Source organism: Natrix helvetica (genome assembly GCF_964273705.1).
Source record: "Natrix helvetica genome assembly, chromosome: 7".
NCBI classification, from domain to species: domain Eukaryota; kingdom Metazoa; phylum Chordata; class Lepidosauria; order Squamata; family Natricidae; genus Natrix; species Natrix helvetica.
Genome location: NC_138558.1, coordinates 21,802,680 through 21,820,984, shown reverse-complemented (window position 1 = coordinate 21,820,984; position 18,305 = coordinate 21,802,680). Strand labels below are relative to the sequence as shown.

At 42.5% G+C, this 18,305-nt stretch overlaps 1 protein-coding gene across 3 annotated transcripts in view; it reads left to right on the top strand.

Annotated features, from left to right (window-relative positions):
- Positions 1-18,305, top strand: part of UBE2D3 (ubiquitin conjugating enzyme E2 D3) — a 65,063-nt gene that overhangs the window by 35,332 nt on the left and 11,426 nt on the right. The window contains exons 1-2 of one of the 3 annotated variants that reach the window (XM_081959088.1): positions 1,087-1,230; positions 1,826-2,180. The exons of 1 other annotated variant lie outside the window; for it this stretch is intronic. In XM_081959088.1, coding sequence (XP_081815214.1) covers positions 2,157-2,180 — 24 coding nt within the window. In that variant the 5' untranslated portion in view covers positions 1,087-1,230; positions 1,826-2,156. Of the gene's footprint in view, positions 1-1,086; positions 1,231-1,757; positions 2,181-18,305 lie in introns of those variants that run through there. One more of the 3 variants, XM_081959087.1, reaches the window with a different exon arrangement.

Genomic DNA, 18,305 nt, shown 5'->3' with positions numbered 1-18,305 from the left:
ACCTTCTAATCCTGCCTTGAGCACAGAAGTCAGCTGGGTGATTTTGGGCTAGTTACTCTCTTTCAGTCCTAGGAAGAAGTGGGACATATAGAAAATCGAAATAAATTTCCAAATAGCTTGGGCTAGTGCTTTAAATTTCAAGGTGCTATACAACCCAAAAAAGTCTTATTGAGTAACCCACGGCTAAGAAAACCATGGTTAATGGATGAATACAACATATGTGGATACTAAAGACTGACAGGGTTTTTTTTTTTTGAGGGGGGAAGGAACATGGGTTATCTCTGTCATGTTTGTTTCTTGGTAAGTTAGCATGTTTTCTGATGCCAGTCAACATGATTTCTAAATCAGTTAATGACTTTTAACATGGAGGAACCCAAGTGTGTTTTTAAAGATTTTTAACTTGTCTTTTTATATACAACTCATGGTGGGGAATCTATCAATGTTTCTTCCTCTTCCTATTTTCCTCACAACAACCACTCTTTGAGGAGAGTTGGATTGAGATTGAGTGGCTGCCCAAAGTCACTCAGCCGGTTTTTCATGGCTAAGGCGGGAGTAGAATTCAAAGTCTCCCGCTTTCTAGGCCAGCACCTAATTCTTTCAGAGTATAATCTATCGTAGGGCTCAAACACGGCCCCAATCTTGTATATAATTTTTCAGTTCAGTAGGGGCATACATAAACGCACCAGAGAGCCTAACGCCCCTGTCCTACTGTCCCCATTTATTTGTATCCATTCCCCGGGTTATTCATGTTTATTCTTATTCCTGTTATCTTGTAACAGGAATAGTTTGAGTGACAAACTAAATGAATAACAATAAAAGTATGTTCCAGTCGGGATTGAGAAAAAGAATCCCCGGCTCTTAAAAAGGGGGCAATGTTAATGTTGGTCACTTCCAGACTCTGACTTTAACATTAAGATTTAGTCAAGTCAAACAGCTCGTGGACACTCTGGGCACACCGAGAAGCGTAACCGTCAGCAGGTAGCATCCCATTTGGGGTAGGGAGGGCAGAGGGGGGATGATCCAAGGAAGCGAGGACGCCCCCCGAGCCCCAGCCCAGCTGTGCGGAGGGATACAAGGCCAGCCCTTCTTCGCTAAATAGATCCGGCTGTGACGGCCATTCAACGAGTGCGCAATCCCGAAAAAGAGAGAAGAGGGGCCGAACGGCGTTATTTGCGGGAGGCGGCCGAAAGCGCGCAAGCGCTTCTTCCCGATTGTAACGGCAGCAGGATCGTAAGTGTTGGAGGAGGCCGTTGCTACTGTCACGCAGGGAGGGGGGGGGAACCGGAGGCGGTCCAAAAGAGGGAAGAAGCTGGGGGTGGGGCGGGAGGGCTGTGCGCGTCCACGTGCTCACGGTTCGACGCGCGCATTCCGCGTTCCCTGGTGATGACCGAAGCCGGGCATTTTCCCCCTCCCCTACCAGAGCATAAGCGCTGTTTATCTCGCGAGAGGTTTAGCGAAGACGTTTGTGCGCCTTCCTTTTTTTTGCCGCTTAATGCGAAGGGGGAAAAAAAGTAAATCTGACCAAGGGCGCGTGCGCGAATGCAAACTAGCCCCTTTTTATCTCCTTTTGCTCCACCGAATGAGCGCGCGGTTTTCTTTCCTATAGAGGCAGTTGAGCGTTGCTGGATTCCCCCAATCGGAAGGCCCTCGGGGGGCGGGACCTCACGCGGCCGCGCGTTCTAGGCCCGCCTCTGCCCCAGGGGGGAGGGCGGTGGCGGAGGAGGCGGGACCTATATCTAGCTCCGCCCTTTTCTTGGCCTCGCCGGCGGCGCGGCTGCTGCGCCTGAGTTTAACCGTGCTCTTTTCCCCCCGTTCCTGTTCGAAGGAGATAGTCGCGGGCCCCTCGTCGCCTTTTCGCCGGAGAGGCCGGTCGGGACACCTCCGCCGATCGAAAGAGGCGGCGCCGTTGACGTCGCGGCTGGTGTGCGGTGCGGGCGGGCGCCCCCGCCTGTTTCCGGAGGAAGGAGGAAAAGGCAGGCGGCGAGCGAGCGGCTCCATCCCCCACCCGCAGGGAGGGAGAGCGGCGGCGGCGGCGGCGCAGATAGGCCCGACGAGGCGGAGGCGAAGGAGGCGCAGTTCGAGTGACCCCCGGCCGCGGCGGCCACCCACCACCACCACCACCCGCACCGCCACGCTCCCCCCACGCAGAAGGCAGGATGGCGCTGAAACGCATCAACAAGGTGAGCGGGGTCCCCGACGCGGCCTCGGCCGGCCGGCTGGCCTAAACCGGGAGGGAAGGCTGCCCGCCCCGCCTGCCTGCCTTCCTTTCAGCAGGGCGTTTGGCAGCGGCGGCTCAGCCGGGCCCGGTAGGAGCGTTACGGGAGGTTGGCTTGGCGGCTGCCCGCAGTCGAGCCCGGTGGAAGGGGTGGAAGGTGTCGGGAGGGGCCTTTGGGACCGTTGGGGCTCAGTCGCGGAGTGTCCGGAGCCGATTCGTCCTCCACCGTTGGGGCCATCGGGCTGCCCGGAGCCTCTGTATCTGCCTTGGTTGAAATGACAAAGCCGCCTGTTACCGGAGCTCCCCTCCCGGGCCCCGCTCCTCTTCACCGAGGGAGCAACTGGGAAGTAACCCGCACCGCCCTGTGTGTGTGTGTTGTGTATGTATCTCTGTGTGGCGTCTGCTGCCTCCCCTCCTCCCTCGGTGTCTCTGCTCTGGCCGGGAACTTCTTTCCCGCATTGTAAGATGGCGGCGGGCTTGCCAGTTCAGGCGCTCCCCGGGATCGTTTTCTCTTTCTCCCTCTCTCTGCCTCTTTCCTCGGTAGCTTTCAGCCACAACATGACTGACACCCGCACGCTCCTCTCCCGTCCTCGGCCGCCTCCACGGCAACTGCCGACCGGCCTGGCCGCGATCTCGGCCCCGAAGCCTCCCCCCCTTTTTTTTTTTGGTGAAATGCGGAATCCTTGCCTTTTGCCTCCGCTTCTGACAAGGAGCGGAAGTATGTGGTGGCGGCTCTGTGATGCATCGAGAATGTCGGTTCTTGCACAATCTAGAAGGAGGGTGGAGTAAGGAGCTTAATGTGAACCGAGTGTCGTTGTGAGGAAGTTGGTTCCTATTTTGAGTTAGAGGCTCACTTGTCCTGGCAGAGGGTGCGGTTTGGGTAACTTTGTCACCCAGTTTCACTGGTGACAGTTCCTGTAAACTAAGGGTCAGCGTGTTTTTACAAATGGTCCAAGTCTTGGAAGTGCTAGTGACCTGCTTAAAGCTTTTACTATTTCCACGTTTGGAGGCTTCTTTCTCTCCCCCCCCCTCCTTCCTAGCATTTTTCTGGCAAGTTCAGGGTTGGCTTGGAGGTATTCTGCCTCAATAAAAGCTGTTATTAGTGCATGTGAAGCATTAGATCAGTTGTAATAGTGGCACCACCTTTAGATTATATTTTAGATAGAACTATCATCCTTGACTTGCCACTTTTTCTAAAGTTTGTGTTCAATATTAAAACCCGAATCGATCTAAGCTTTCACCTAAAACTTGTTCCCCTACAGTAGAGAGAATAACAACTCAAGGGAGTCACCCAGCATTAATTAGTGTTCACAACAACATAGGCAGAATATTTAGCAGTTTGAGTCTTGAACGTTTGTTATTTCTTCCTGATGTATGTAAATGCTAAAGAATTGAAAGATAATCAGAGCCCCTGACAAAAGGTGCTCTCCTATTATTTGCATTGCATTTCATCTTGTTCAAAAAGTCAGATTTGATTTAGTGTATTTGTAGATAGTAGCTTAATTTATTAAAGCCGGGATTCTATAAATAAGAATATAATTGTAATAACCAAGTTCTAGAATTTAGAGTTTATGCCTGTAATAGCATTATCTTTGGCAATGTAACTAACTGGTGTTAACTGAAATCAATACATCTGAAATGTTCTAGAACTCCCAGAGCTGATGTCTCAACTTCTATCTGGTTTACCTAGGTTAGTTATAATGAATACATTTTTATCAGTAACACCCTTATAATGTAATATATAGATTGCCTGAGAAATGCTTCCTGGCTTTTTTTTTCAAATAGCTGAAGGTTGATCTTATGGCCAGAGCAAGAAACTAGGAGTGTGCAAAATATTTTCAATTTAAAATAGTTATTCCAGACATCTTGGAAATGTTCCAAACTATCCTCAACCATTCTAGAAGTATTCTAAGCTTGGGACAGTTCTGTAATGATCAGAACTAATCTAACAACATTAGAACAAACTATTCCAAACTTGAAACAACTCTCTCAATTTTGAAACATTTTGAATTAGAAAACATTTTATATAGCCTTACAAATTATCAAAATGTGAATCAGTTGAAATAATGTTTGCCTACCACATAACCATTATTTAAATATTATCTAAGGTTCTCTGATATTCCTGTTTGCTACTTTTCTCTGTATACTTTTGCAGTTTTTTCCTCCATAAACTTTGAAACCACTACAAATGCCTCTTCATGAAAATCTTAAAAGTAACCCTTGCATGCTTAGTTAAAAGTAAATAGAAACAACTGGCTCACATGTATATGAAAGAACTATACTGTTTATCTTACTCCCTGACTTATTCAATAGTCGAGACACAATAATTCCAAATATTTTCAGGCCTCAGATTGCCCATGGTTATTGAAGAAATAATTCTCAATTTTGTTTCAATATATTGGCCAAATTTTAGAGATTGCATACCATTTACAAAATGAACATTTGTAAATTACTTCATAGTATAAATATGTATTGATCTTCAGCTATAAAAATGAGAATTATTTAGTAATTGTCTTGGTATGTTTGATTCAAGGAATACTTTTTGTAAAGTGTGTAGTATATCCTACTTGATTACTTTTGTTTGTTCCTTCATCCCAGTGGGTGTGGTTAAACCAAGCAATCTATAATTAGTTTTTGTATTACTTCTGAGTACTGGTTGTTTGGAATTTATAAAATGTCAAATAAATATAATGGAAGCTGCTGTCTGTAGCTATTTTCTCAACAAAAGTATCCAAATAGGATTGAGAAAATTACATTAATATACACATTTAATACACAAATAATTCTGTAAAACAAAAAATAGATGTTTAACCATACTGATTTATTATAAAATGAATAGTTTTTAGTTAAGGCAGCATCAATGGAATGGCAATAGTAGTTCCTGCCACCTGTGTTGTTTATGAATGTGACAGAAAATTCAGTTACCTGCTAATTGATCATAGTGGTTTGCTTAGTTTATTGAACTCAGTTTAAAAGATTTAGCTGACATGCTAACATTTTACCTTGGCCATGTTAGCCAACCAAAGGTTTTATAAAGAAAATTAAATTTATCAGTTATATAGTACAATAAATGAATATATCCAGGAATGTTTAGTGAAATAATGTTTTATGTAGATAATGACAAGTCAATATAACAAACAGCAATAGAAAGACATTATACAGCATTGTGCTGTATATTTTATTTATGGCAAACCAGAAGATAGATGGATTGTGAGTGTGTCTCCTGAAGTATAATGTCATAAAGTATTGCTGAGGAGATAGGTGAAATTAGAATTGAATCTGGTGTAGCCATGATGTAAAAGACTACATAGTAAATTGATAACTTAAAACAATTTTAATCCATTGCATTACTAATTTTTTCATAGTTCATTTTGTTTTTCTTGGTTCAAGAACTCATGGCAACATGATTCTGTCGCCTATTTTATTAGTGTGCAGTCTGTATGATATCTTAGAGAATGGCTTGTCAAGCAGCCCAGAGTAATGAAATGTGTAAAGGCAAGATTACTGGTGATATTTTACATATTTCTATAGTATTGCAATCAAAAGAAATTTACAGCATCTTATTAAGAATAAGTACAGATTGAAATATCCACGGGAGGAATATAAAGAAATACAAAAACATTACAGAATACATGAATTACGGATAAAAAAAATTAAAAATAAAGATAGCAACATTTACACAGCAGGGGAAAACTCTGTAAAACAATCTGGTCTTCAAGAGCTTCTGAAATAGCAACAAAAAGGTAATCAGGCTGGTCTCTACATGGGGCTGTTCCACAATGTCAGCAAGCTACCTTAACAATTGTAATAGCATTTAAGAAACTTAAAACATTTCAATTTTCCTCCCCCATCAAATCAATATAGTGAATAATATAAACACAATAGACCTACTGATGAAATTGCTGTGAGTTTCCTATCAATATGGTTAAGAATAGGGCTGGGGAGGTGGAGTCAAAGCATCCTATTGGGATAAAAATTATTTTTCTTTCTGATATAACCAATATGAGAAGAAAATTAGTTAATTCAGTATCCTGATTTTGCCCGCAAGGGTTTTTGCACCAGATTAAGCAACTGCTGTCAAAACAATTAAATCTGTTCATTACCTAATTTTATAAAATCACATTGGGTACATCAACAAAAACAGATTTTTATCCAATAAAAATACAGTCTTCATTCTCTTAACAAACAAGTAGAGTAGTAGGTAAAACCCAGCTAAATGTAAGTAGTTTTAGAACATTTACAATACAAGAGAAATTTTAACATCTAAGATGAATTATTGAAGGGGAACCATGTGGCACTATGTTCTGTACAACATACCAAATTTAGTATTATAAAATCAGATTCACAATTATTTTAAAGCCTTATCTTAAAAAAATTAGGGAGAATGGACATAAAGACTTAGTCACATTTTTAATATCTTCTTTAGGAGATAATAGATTTACTAACACTACATCATAGTCACAATCCTTTAGGTTAGCTAAGGATAGCAACTGACTCAAAAATATCCAGTAAAATATACAGCTGATTGGAAGCTACCTCAATAGTTCTCCTGACTTTTTGTAATTTTTATTTTCTCCAAACAAATATTAATTGAAATTAGAGGCTTAAATGACAAACATTTTAAATATCTTGGAATACACAACCACTACAATTATTAGAAGGTAGTTCAGTATAGGATCATTCAGTAAATAAAGAAATCTTTAAACATTTTAAAGACTACAGTGAAAAATATGAGGCTCTGTAAAAACAGAATTTTAGCATAAATGCAAAAATAAAATATACGAAGTTTTTATCAAGTATGAACTTGAAGTATCATGCATATCAAGTAACAGTGATCTATTGCACTACAAAGCTACAGATGCAACTTATCCAAATCTTTATGAGACAAGTGTAAGCCATTCTACTGCATGTTTTCCTGTCAGTTTTGCTTTATGTGCTAGATTTGCTTTCATAATCTTTGTTTATAATATCTAGGTAGATCTGTCAAAGACATCTTTATTTGCAATTCTAGTTCAGGATGTCTTCGAAACTTTCTTGGTAACACATGTTAATAATCAGTGTTATCTTAAGAATTCATCTTTACACATACCAGCAAATCAAATCAGTTTGAATTGTTCTTTACATTTGGAATACTTAGTTTTCCATTAGCACAGAGATACTTATCACACCAGAATTCTAGCCTTATTATCTTTCCAAATAATTTTTAATGTTCAGAAACCTCTTTGGACAAGACAAGTTAACAAATGAAATAGCACACCTTCTCTACATGGTAGTATGGCATAGTTTTGTTTCTTAAAGTAAAAAGAGAATTGCAATTTTTTTTCTTGGAAATTGAAGCTAGCTTATTTTACATTGATTTATGACTCTTGTAGACCAAATGTTTATAATTTGTTTACATTTTGGTTTAACTGTTAAGAGTTGAAAGAAATCCCAAAGATGCTTTAAAAACAATGATGGTGATGGTAATGATAAATTGTTCACATCTTAGCAAAATTATATTTTATCTTTATCTTGCAGTTATTAGCCATGAATGTTTGCCCCTACTTGCTCACAATTATGTTGGAGAAGATCTATAATCCAAAATAATTTATTGCTAAGATTATATCACTAAACCAGTTCTCTGGAAAGAGTGGAGTGCAGTATATGTTATTATCTTTACTAGCAAGAAATTTTACTAGGCTTTCAAAAGGGGGTCTTTTATATGCCCTCATATTTTTGACTTTGTCATCCTGCAGTACTGGAGGAATTTTGAATATTCTTGGAGTACAATATGACAGGGATTAATTCTATCCTAAAACTAGCTGCAGTGATGCTTTTGGTTTGTTAAAAGAATTGTGGAGTTAGCTATATTTGTGGACCTTGGGTTAAAAATCATGGGACATGATCATTATTAAAATGTCCTTAATGAATGTAGGGGCATTATATATTGCCTTAAATTAGTATTTAAATTTCAGGTAGAATAGGTAGTCCTCATTAAGAACAACAATTGAGCACAACATTTATTGTTAAGTGACACTTTAAGTGATTTTGCCCCATTTTACAACCTGTTTTGCCACAGTTGTCAAGGGGATCTATCTTCCCCATTGACTTTGCTTGTCAAAATGTCAAAAAGGGACTGCAAGAGAATAAAATGTTTGCTCTTCTACATATCAAAAGCATTGTGACCAGGGCTGTGAACACACTATGGCAGGGGTGTCCAAACTTGGGAACTTTAAGACTTGTGGACTTCAACTCCCAGAATTCCCCAGCCAGCCTGGCTGGGGAATTCTGGGAGTTGAAGTCCACAAGTCTTAAAGTTCCCAAGTTTGGACACCCCTGCACTATGGGAACTACTTATATTACTCTTTTGAAATTGTTTCCTCTCTGATCTCTTTGCAGAGGAATGGAGGAAGCAAACCATTTTTGTAGGTAATTTTCTGACACACACACTGCAGAGGAAGCTCCAGGCAATTGGTGCAGTCACATTGTTTTTGATACGTACAAGATAATAAGCAGGTACCCAAGCATTCTAAAGGGCAAAGGAGTAGTTAGTAGGCAAACACAAACCGAAGAAGTGAAACAATGCAGGTAGTCCTGAACATACAACTGAATGCTTATTGACGATTCAAAGTTTCAATAGACTCAAAAGTTACTTATGACCTGTCCTCAAAATTATGACTGCTGTACCCCTTCACGTGATTGCATTTCAGGCATTTGACAACTGGCTTGCATTTATGACTGGTTGCAGGATCCTACGATCACATGATAGTGCTTTGCAAGGTTTTGTTGTCATTTTCTGGTAAACATCCATTGGATAAGCTGGATTTTGGACTTAAAACCTGGTCATTTGCTTAACAATTGTGATAACTCAATGATTGTTATAAAAACAGTCATAAAACTGAGCCTGGCTGTGTGGTGACCTAACATATAATAGTAATGATTTAAAACCAAAATTCTGCCTCAGTTGTGGTCCTAATTCGAGGACTTATCTGTGGTCTTATCTCTTTCCAGGCAGAAAGCACAGTTGCACTCACATGATTTCCAGTTTAGCGACTGACTGGAGTAGCCTCAATTATGGTAGTTGCTTGTAGTACAATATATTTATAAATTGGTTACACATAAGTAAGAGCTATGGTGGTGCAGTGGTTAGAGTACTGTACTGCAGGCTACTTCTGCTGACTGCCTGCAATTTGGCAGATCGAATCTCACCAGGCTCAATGTTGACTCAGCCTTCCATTCTTCTGAGGTGGGTAAAATGAGGACCCAAGTTGTTGTGGGCAATAGGCTGACTGTAAACCACTTACAGAGGGCTGTAAAGCACTGTGAAGCGGTATGCAAGTCTAAGGGCTATTGCTATAATGATATACTGATTGATGATGGTGTTTCCTTCAGAAGTCAAAATAATCGATTGGGAAAGAGACATTTGTAAAATAAAATATTTTATTCCTCATTTTCATTGCTGAATTACATATCTGGAATGTTTCAAGTTATTTTGTAGTGGCACTATTTTAAATAATTGACTTGCATAGCTTTCCAGGTTTTGCTTTGTTTAGCTTTGTAAGACCACCAAAGTACTTTGGATTTGAAGGTAAAAAGGCACTTTGGATTATGTAATTATAACTTCTTTCTGCGGGTACTTTAAACAGCCTGTCCAATTCTAGGAAAAGGTGTGTTGGCACCTGAAACCACTTCTAGAGAGATGCTAGGTTGCATTATTCAAGGAATTTTTCTGTCTTCAAATACAGAATGCTGTACGGTTTTAATCAGTGTATGGTTTTTCTATATTTTACATGGACATGCTGAGGTTCTTTGAAAAAAGAAACAACACTCTATTGCAAATTCCTTTTAGCTAAAATGTCTGACTTTTGCATTAATTTTAATAAAACTTCCACAGTGAGTCTTCATTACATAAGAAAGGGTCAGGGGCAGAGCAGAATTTCCTAAACTCTTGATTTGATTTCCAACATTCTTTTTTGTGTTACATCTTTACAATTCCAGAACTACATTTTAAATTCTGTAGTAGTCATTTACATAATCCAATGTGGATTAATACATGTCTACAAAGTATTTAAGACTTGTGAATCTTAGTTGTGATAGAAATGCCTCATGCTGAAACCTACTGGATTATGTTCTGTGATTTTTGCTCCACCTCAGTCCATAGGGAGTTTGCCCTGTAATTTGTGAACCATTTTGTTTCACAGTATAATTTTGAATCAAGAAGTCTTTGAGGCTATTAATAATAATGGAATAATTTTGACACAGCAATCTTACAGCCTTACAGTGAAATTTGTTTTAATGGTGTTATTCCTATAGTTGTCACTCCTTAAATTAGCTGAGGACTTGATTTTAATAAGTAATTTATTCTTAAACAACATACTACTATATTTTAAAGTACCTTGCTGTAAGAATATTATTGGCATTTTAAAAGTAAGATTTCCAAATAAAACCACTGGTGAAGTTTAAAATCACATTTATACAAATATATTTCTATAATATATTTCTATATATTTCTATCTATCATCTATCTCTATCTATCTATCTATCTATCTATCTATCTATCTATCTATCTATCTATTTATATCTATCTATCTATCTATCTATCTATAATTGTAACAAATAACTCGACAATAGTGATAACAAACCAATCTATAAAAGCACTGTTTTTATTAATCGACAGCAATTCAGTGCACTGTCTACATTTTGCTATCACCTATCTTTAATGGGTACCTTTGTATTTTATGTACTTAAAGTGCCACACAAAAAATGTGTGGCACTAAGGAAGAGAGATCATAGTTTATATGTAGTTGATTCATTTCATAAAAATCTCAGACTTAGTATTCCAGAATGTTTGGTTAAGAAGTTGTCCAAAAGCAAGGCCATTAATATTAGAATACATTACATGCATATGCATATATACTCCATACTTCTCAATTTTAATTGCTACTTGAGTCTTAGGTAAGGCTGATTCATCCAAATCTAGTTATTCCTGATTTGTCTTGCAGGACAGTCAGTACTACCTTAGGTTTTTTTTTCTGTCTAGCCATAACACATATCCCTTTCCACTGCCTATTGCCTAACTCAAGATTTTTATGTTGCTGAAAACTCAGATTCATAGAATAAGTGCCGAAGTGTGCTGTGATGTATTATACCACTCGTTTTCCTCAGTATTGTACTAGTAAAAGTAGTCATTCTTGGTATGTTCCCTGTAATGACTATTGAGAAAGAACGGCCAAAATAGCTTAAGATTTGTTGACTCTATTACTGAAGTAGTTTATAACCATTTGCAATTGCCATAAAGAAAATACTCACATCATGTAGTTTTCTGGAGGAATTTGCAGGATTAGCCATGATTGGGATTGGTTATTGTGATGTCCAATTGGCCTCGAGACAGAGTTAAAACTGAAGCCATGCCTCTGTGCTACTTGCTTCTGGTTCCCAGTTTCAACTCTGTCTGGCCGAAGAAGGACGAGTTGCTTTTGGTTCCTGAAAATCCAAAAAACAATCCAGTGCCATCCTGCATTTTCCTCCTCGGTGCCTTTCCCTTTTTGCCTCCATTTGCTTCCTGGAAGCCTCCCCTTGGTGTGGCTCGCTCCCGGCTGCTGGTAAGGGTTTTAAACTTGTTGTTGGGGCTGGACGCCATTAGGTGCTGCATGGTGCTGCCAGCAGCCGCATGGCTTGAAAAGGGGCCGGAAAGGTCTACCAGCGCCTGCAATTGTCACGTGGAGACCGTGAGTGACTGGGGGAATGTGGTTTGTGCTGCTGGTCAGGTGGGCTGAGCCTGAAGAAGCCCCCAACCAGTGTGGAGAGGCCTGATTCCCCCCCCCCCATTGTCTCCTGGGGAGGGAACTTCCAGTGGGATCCGGGAAAGGCTACAGCCTCTGCAAGGCTGCGAAAGACCATGGCTGCTGGGAAGCCTTCCAAGGCTTTACAGAGAGATGAAGAAAGGAGGCACAGGGCCCTGGAAAAGCAGGTGTCTAGGGCTTAGTTCTCCCCTGAGGTCCAGATCGCCCATTAGATCTAGGTCTAGGTCTCCTCCAAGGGGGGATTCCCCAATATATCACAGGGAATATGCAGGGGATATTTCCCCTCTTCACCCTCCATGGTAGAACAGGGCCCCTATCTAAGAGATCCCTTTCAATGCAGGGGGGCCAGGGGGGATAGTCCCACTAGGCCATCCTTGGCTCCACAGCCTGATGACTATACACAGGTAGGGGAGGAGGATTCCTTCATTAGAGACATGGAGCAGCTTCCTGCAAGCATTCAGAGGTTTATTTCCTCTGCAATTTCACATGGAATTTCTACTGGGTTACAGAAGGGGACTGTGAGCCTGGCAGCTGTGGCAAAAGCCACTGGAGGGGAGGGCAGTGTTGCCCAGGCCAGGCCAGGCCAAGACCCTCCCCCTCAGGTGTGCGCTGTCCAGTTTCTCCTTTTCTGGCTAGTGAAGGTTCCATGGGGGAGAGAGAGAAGTAGATATGTCCGATGATGAGGATCCCTCACAGCCTGATACACCAGCATTCTCAGGCTTGTTTCCCCCAGATTTGTTCAAATCACTGTTGCGCAAGGCCAGGCCACAGCGCAATTGGGTGAGACAGAGAGCGCCAAGTCAGGTGCCAAGGAAGGTGGCCCAGAAAAGAAGCCAGAGGACCGAGTTTACTCAGAGCCTCCTCCAGCGAAGGAAGATATCCCTGTCCCTAAGCTGTTCTTAGAAGTAGCTTAGAAGCAGTGGGAAAAGCCAGGGACATTTCCTAACCCTATTAGCAGTGTTAGGAGATTCTTTAACCTAGTTTTTCTGAGGCTTTGCAGGTGCCCACAGTTGCCCCTCCAGTGGTGGCATTGGCTTCCACGTCTACGGTGGTTTCCGTCGATGTGACTGATTACCTGAAGACCGATGGCAAGAAGGCGGAGCTGACTCTTTGCAAAATATTCCAGTCTTCTGTGTGGGCCATCAAGGCAGCTGCCTCAGCGTCGTTCTTCAGCCGCACGGCTATCCTTTAGCTCCAGCAGATGCATGAGCAGATTCCACCAGAGGAGGTGCGTACTCATCAGGATCTCCACAAGCTCCTTTCTGTCGCACAATTCTCTGCTGACGCCACTCTGCATGCCATGAAGTATGCCTCCGGGACGATGGCATCCTCGGTGATCCCCCGGCGTCTCCTGTGACTGTGAGGGTGGCAGGCTGAGAACAAGGTGAAATGGCATCTGGCCTCATCACCTTATTCCGGGGGTTCCCTTTTCGGTGCCCCATTGGACCCGATCCTCGTTGAGGACAAAAATAAGGTCATCCCCACACCTGCTAAGAAGTCGGAGCAAAAGTCTGCACCTTACTTTTGGAAGCAGTCCTATCGTCAGTCAGATCAGGAAGCTCAACAAAGCAGCAGGTGTTTTTCGAGATCAGATGGGCAGTCGGATAGGCACTACACTAGGGATAGGCCTAGGTTCCAACTCCAAGGGAAGAGGCCCTTTCAGGGGGGGAGGTGGCCATCCCTACCACCGGGGCAGATAGGTCAATAGCGACCCCACCCATAGGTGGCAGACTGATCCTGTTTGCCAACGCCTGGGCTGAGGTTACCACTGATGCCTGGGTTCTGAACACTATCAGATTTCCTTTCCATTCCCCTGAACCACTTTCAGGCGTTTTCGGGCGCCAAGAGTAAGGATAAACGCTCTCTCATGAGGCAGGCGATCTGACACCTCTTAAGACATTAGGGCGGTGGAATCGGTTCCACCGGACCAAGTAGGGTCATTCTAACCTCTTTGTCATTCCAAAAAGTTCGGGGGGATGGAGGGCGATACTGGATCTAAAACTTCTAAATTTTCACTTGGTCTATAGGAGATTCAAAATGGCATCCCCTAAATCCATCTTGGCGGGGATCAGGCGCAATGACTTCATGGCCTCCATCGACCTGACGGAGGCTTACCTCCATGTCCTCATCTTCCCTGGTCATCGTAAATACCTCAGGTTCTCTTATTTAGGTAGGCATTATCAGTATAGGGCCCTACCGTTTGGCCTGGCGTCTGCACCTTGGACCTTCACTAAGGTCCTAGCTGCGGCGGCGGCTTCCCTCCGAGAGCGCTTTGTTAGGATCCAATGTTATCTCGATGACATCTTGGTCCAGGCGTCATCGTTTGAGCGTGCGAGGGAGGGCATTTCATTAGTGGTGTCTACGCTCCAACAGTTAGGTTTTTCAGTTAACCTAGAGAAAAGTTCCCTAGTCCCCACCACCAGGATTCTTCACCTGGGGATCATCATAGATTCCAGGTTGGGGAAGGTGTTCCTCTCCCACGACCTAAAGGTTAGTTTGGTAGCTTTAGTTAGACAAGTTAGAAGTCAGCATTTTGTTCCTGTGTGGTGCTCTCCAGCTTGCTGGGGAAATTCATTTCTTGCATAGACGTGGGCCCTTGGGCTCATTTGCACGCAAGGCCGCTCCAGTGGCGTCTCCTGCCGCATCAGAAGTCCAACTCCAGCAATTCCGAGGAAAAGGTTCCGGTGACGCCGCAGGTACAGCTGTCGCTGAGTTGGTGGCTCTCCCTGGCGCTGCACAAGGGCTGCGAGTTCAGGGAGCCGGAGCGCCTCATCCTGACCATGGACGCCAGCTTGTACGGGTGGGGAGCTCTCTTGGAATCCCAGATGGCGCAGGGCTGTTCGACCTTATTGGACCTCCAGCACAATATAAATTGGCTGGAGGTACAGACGATTCACTTGGCACTGCGGCACTTCAAGGACTATGTTTGAGATCAGAACGTTTTGGTGCTAACCGACAACATGGCGGCGAAAGCCCACGTCAACCGACAGGGTGGCACACACTCCAGGGCTCTTCGAACCGAGGCGATGGCACTCAGCGCCTGGGCGGAGAGGCATCTTCGATCGCTCAGGGCAGAGCACATCACGGGAGTGAACAACCATCAAGCCGACTGGCTCAGTCATGCCACGGTCCACCATGGAGAGTGGAGCCTTCCTCCGGAACTGTTCCAGACCATCTGCTCCAGGTTCGGCCATCCAGAGGTGGACCTGTTTGCCACACCACAGAACGCTCAGGTGGTTCAGTTTGGGCGCAGGGTGCTGCAACAAGTACTTGTGCCCTAATGGACCTTTTTTACAATTTCCCACCCTAGTGGACAGCCCAGTCTTTGGTACGTCCCAGTCTGGCCGCTGTCTCTACGATAACAGGAAAATGGGCATTGGTCCTTACCTGATACACTCATTTTCTGGTAGAGTAGGGACAGCAGCCAGCCCCACCCTGGTATGGGTCATACGAGGGGATTCCTTGTGCGGAGGAGAGAGAGATGCAGTGACTTTGGACTTTCACTTTTTGCTTACAATAATCACTTGAGTCTACAGTTTTCCTTCATCTGAAACGGGGGAGGAGCCACAAGGTCCCGATGACATCATCAGTGTAGACTCAGTCTGATTGGTTAATGGACGGAGCATACCCAGTCTGGCTGCTGTCTCTACCAGAAAATAAGTACCAACGCTAATTTTCTCATTAAAGCTGACTTTTAAAGTACTTTTTTTTACAGGCTTGTAAGGGACTCTGAAATACTTGGCCTCTTTTAATGAATAATAGAAGATGATGTGCTTGCCTGAGATCCAAAGCATTTTGAAAATGTATCTGAGTCCTCGTATCTGTGACACAGTTCTTCAAACTCCACTAGTGAACAGTATTTTCATTTCTTTTTCTTGCCTTTCAGAAATCACTGTTGGAATTAACATCTTTTAAATATATGCGTATGAAGCATTAGTCTGTCTTTGACCATGCGAGCTAGTTTTTATGATTCCAGAACTGTTTGTTGCAAATATGTCCGAAATAAATTGAGGCAATAATAGATAAAAGATTGAATTTAGTAGCTGGAACAGTAAAGTATACAATAGGCCAGAACACACAGTTGTAGTTGATTAGTAAGAGAGTGCTGGCTCATGCACGAGGTAATCTATGCTATGATTAGTTGCCATAAGTATAAAGGGGGTGTTTTCCTTTTTCCTCCTTTTTCTTTCCTGACCCCCCCACATCCCGTTTTTGCCCTCCCCAGCCCCCAAGAGCACTCTACAGGCCACCCAAACCCTCTGTGCATTCCAACCCCCCCCCCCCACATTCCGTTTTTGCCCTCTCCAGCCCCCAGGAGCACTCTGCAGGCCTCCCAAACCCTTTGTGCATCCCGTTTTTGTGGGGGGCAAAGCCCATTTTTGGCGAAAATGGGAAACGCAGGGTGTGTGTGTGTTTTAGGAGGCCAAAAACAGGCCTTTATTAGGTCTATAAGTCACACAGACATTTCCCCACACTTTTTGGGGGGGGGGAGGAGTGCGACTTATAGTCCGAAAAATATGGTAGTTTACAAAAAATAATATATACATAGCATAAGAAAAACATTGTGGGAGTTGAATTCCACAGAGTTTTCTATCCGGTAGTCCGTATTGTCCACGGTTTCCTAAACTTTTATAATTTTTTCACTTCTGACACCTCTGCCTACATAGTGACTACAAACAATAACTGTCAATAATATGAGCCTCTGTAAGAAGAAGAATTTATTTATTTTCAAGATTTATAGACCGCCCCCTCTCCCCGAAGGGACTCGGGGCGGTGTACAGGCATCTCATTAAAAACCAGATACAAAAGATAAATACCCTTAAATACCCTTAAAAGCGAATTAAACCTAAATTCAGCTGTACAAAATAATAAAAGTTAAAATCAGCTAAAAAGCGTACCCCTAAATATTTAAAAATGTAGACTTGAGGGACTAAAATTGGGATTAGGCCAGGCCGGCTAAATTGAACAGGTGGGTTTTAAGCTTCTTACGGAAGGAGCGGAGGTCGGTGGTAGTTCTGATGTCCGGGGGGAGGTCATTCCAGAGGGTCGGGCCCATCACAGAGAAGGCCCTACTCCTGGGCGTCGCCCGCTGGCATTGCCTAGTAATAATGTTGCATGATTTTGAAAATTCATATTATAAATTGGAGCTTGACACCTGTCAGTGCACTGAAGATGCTGCCTAGTCTTGTGTAATTCCATTATCTTTACCCCATGCTACATCTAGTTAAATGTGAGCCCCCACACCATTTATTGGAGCAATTGACTACTCTAGATATTTTTTAGGTGATTGAAAGTAGAAGTAACTTTAAGTGCATAATGCTTGTAAGAGTGCAGGTTTGAAAGCTGTTTTATGACTAATGACAAATTAATTAGTGCTAACTTAAAGGCTGAGTTAATTGGGGGGGAGAGATCCTTTGCATTGCAATCAGTGTTGACATACTACCGTATTTTTCGGAGTATAAAACGCACTAAGATTTTGAAGAGGCAAATTTAAAAAAAAGTTTTTGCACTCTGCAGACCTCCCAGAAATGGCCCATTTTTCACAAAAACGGGCCTATTTTTTGTCAAAAAAGGGCATGCATAACCTTTAGGAGGCTTAGAGTGCTCCTGGAGGCTGGGGGGGCACAAACAAACAAAAAACAGCCCGTTTTCTCTCATTTTAGCCCTCCCCAGCCCCCAGGACCATTTTTGAAAAGAGGGCGGGGTTTCAGGAGGCCAAAAATGCTGTATTCAGTGTATAAGACACACCCAGATTTTCACCCTCTTTTTTGAGGGAAAAGGGTGCGTCTTATACTCTGAAAAATACAGTAACTCAAATTAGGGTCATCAAGATTTTCGTTTCTGATTGAATTGACATAAGATGATTTATTACTTATTTAAAAAGGAGTCCTTGAAAATTTATAAGAATTAAAGACCTGTCAGCATATTTGGTTTACTAGCATTTCTACCATTTGTCTCAAAAAAGCTGATAAGATAACCTTATAAAAGTGTTGTATCCCGTATTCTACTTGAAGGCATTGAAGATATATGTAGTTTTCGACATACTACTGTAATGGAGCCTGTCCATTACAATCCTTTAAGTGATGGTTGTAATACGGGTCAGTTGTGTGGCTGACCCAAATTTTCTGCGGTCATAAAGCAAATGCCACTGCCACTAAGTGAATCAATTGTTCATTTATGGGCACAATTTTGTCAAAAACGAAGTAAGAGTTGATTTCTGCAAAAGTAATGTAAAATGTCATATAACTATGGAATGATGCAAATAGGCATAAATGCATCTGTGTTATCAAGCATCTAAGACTGTGATG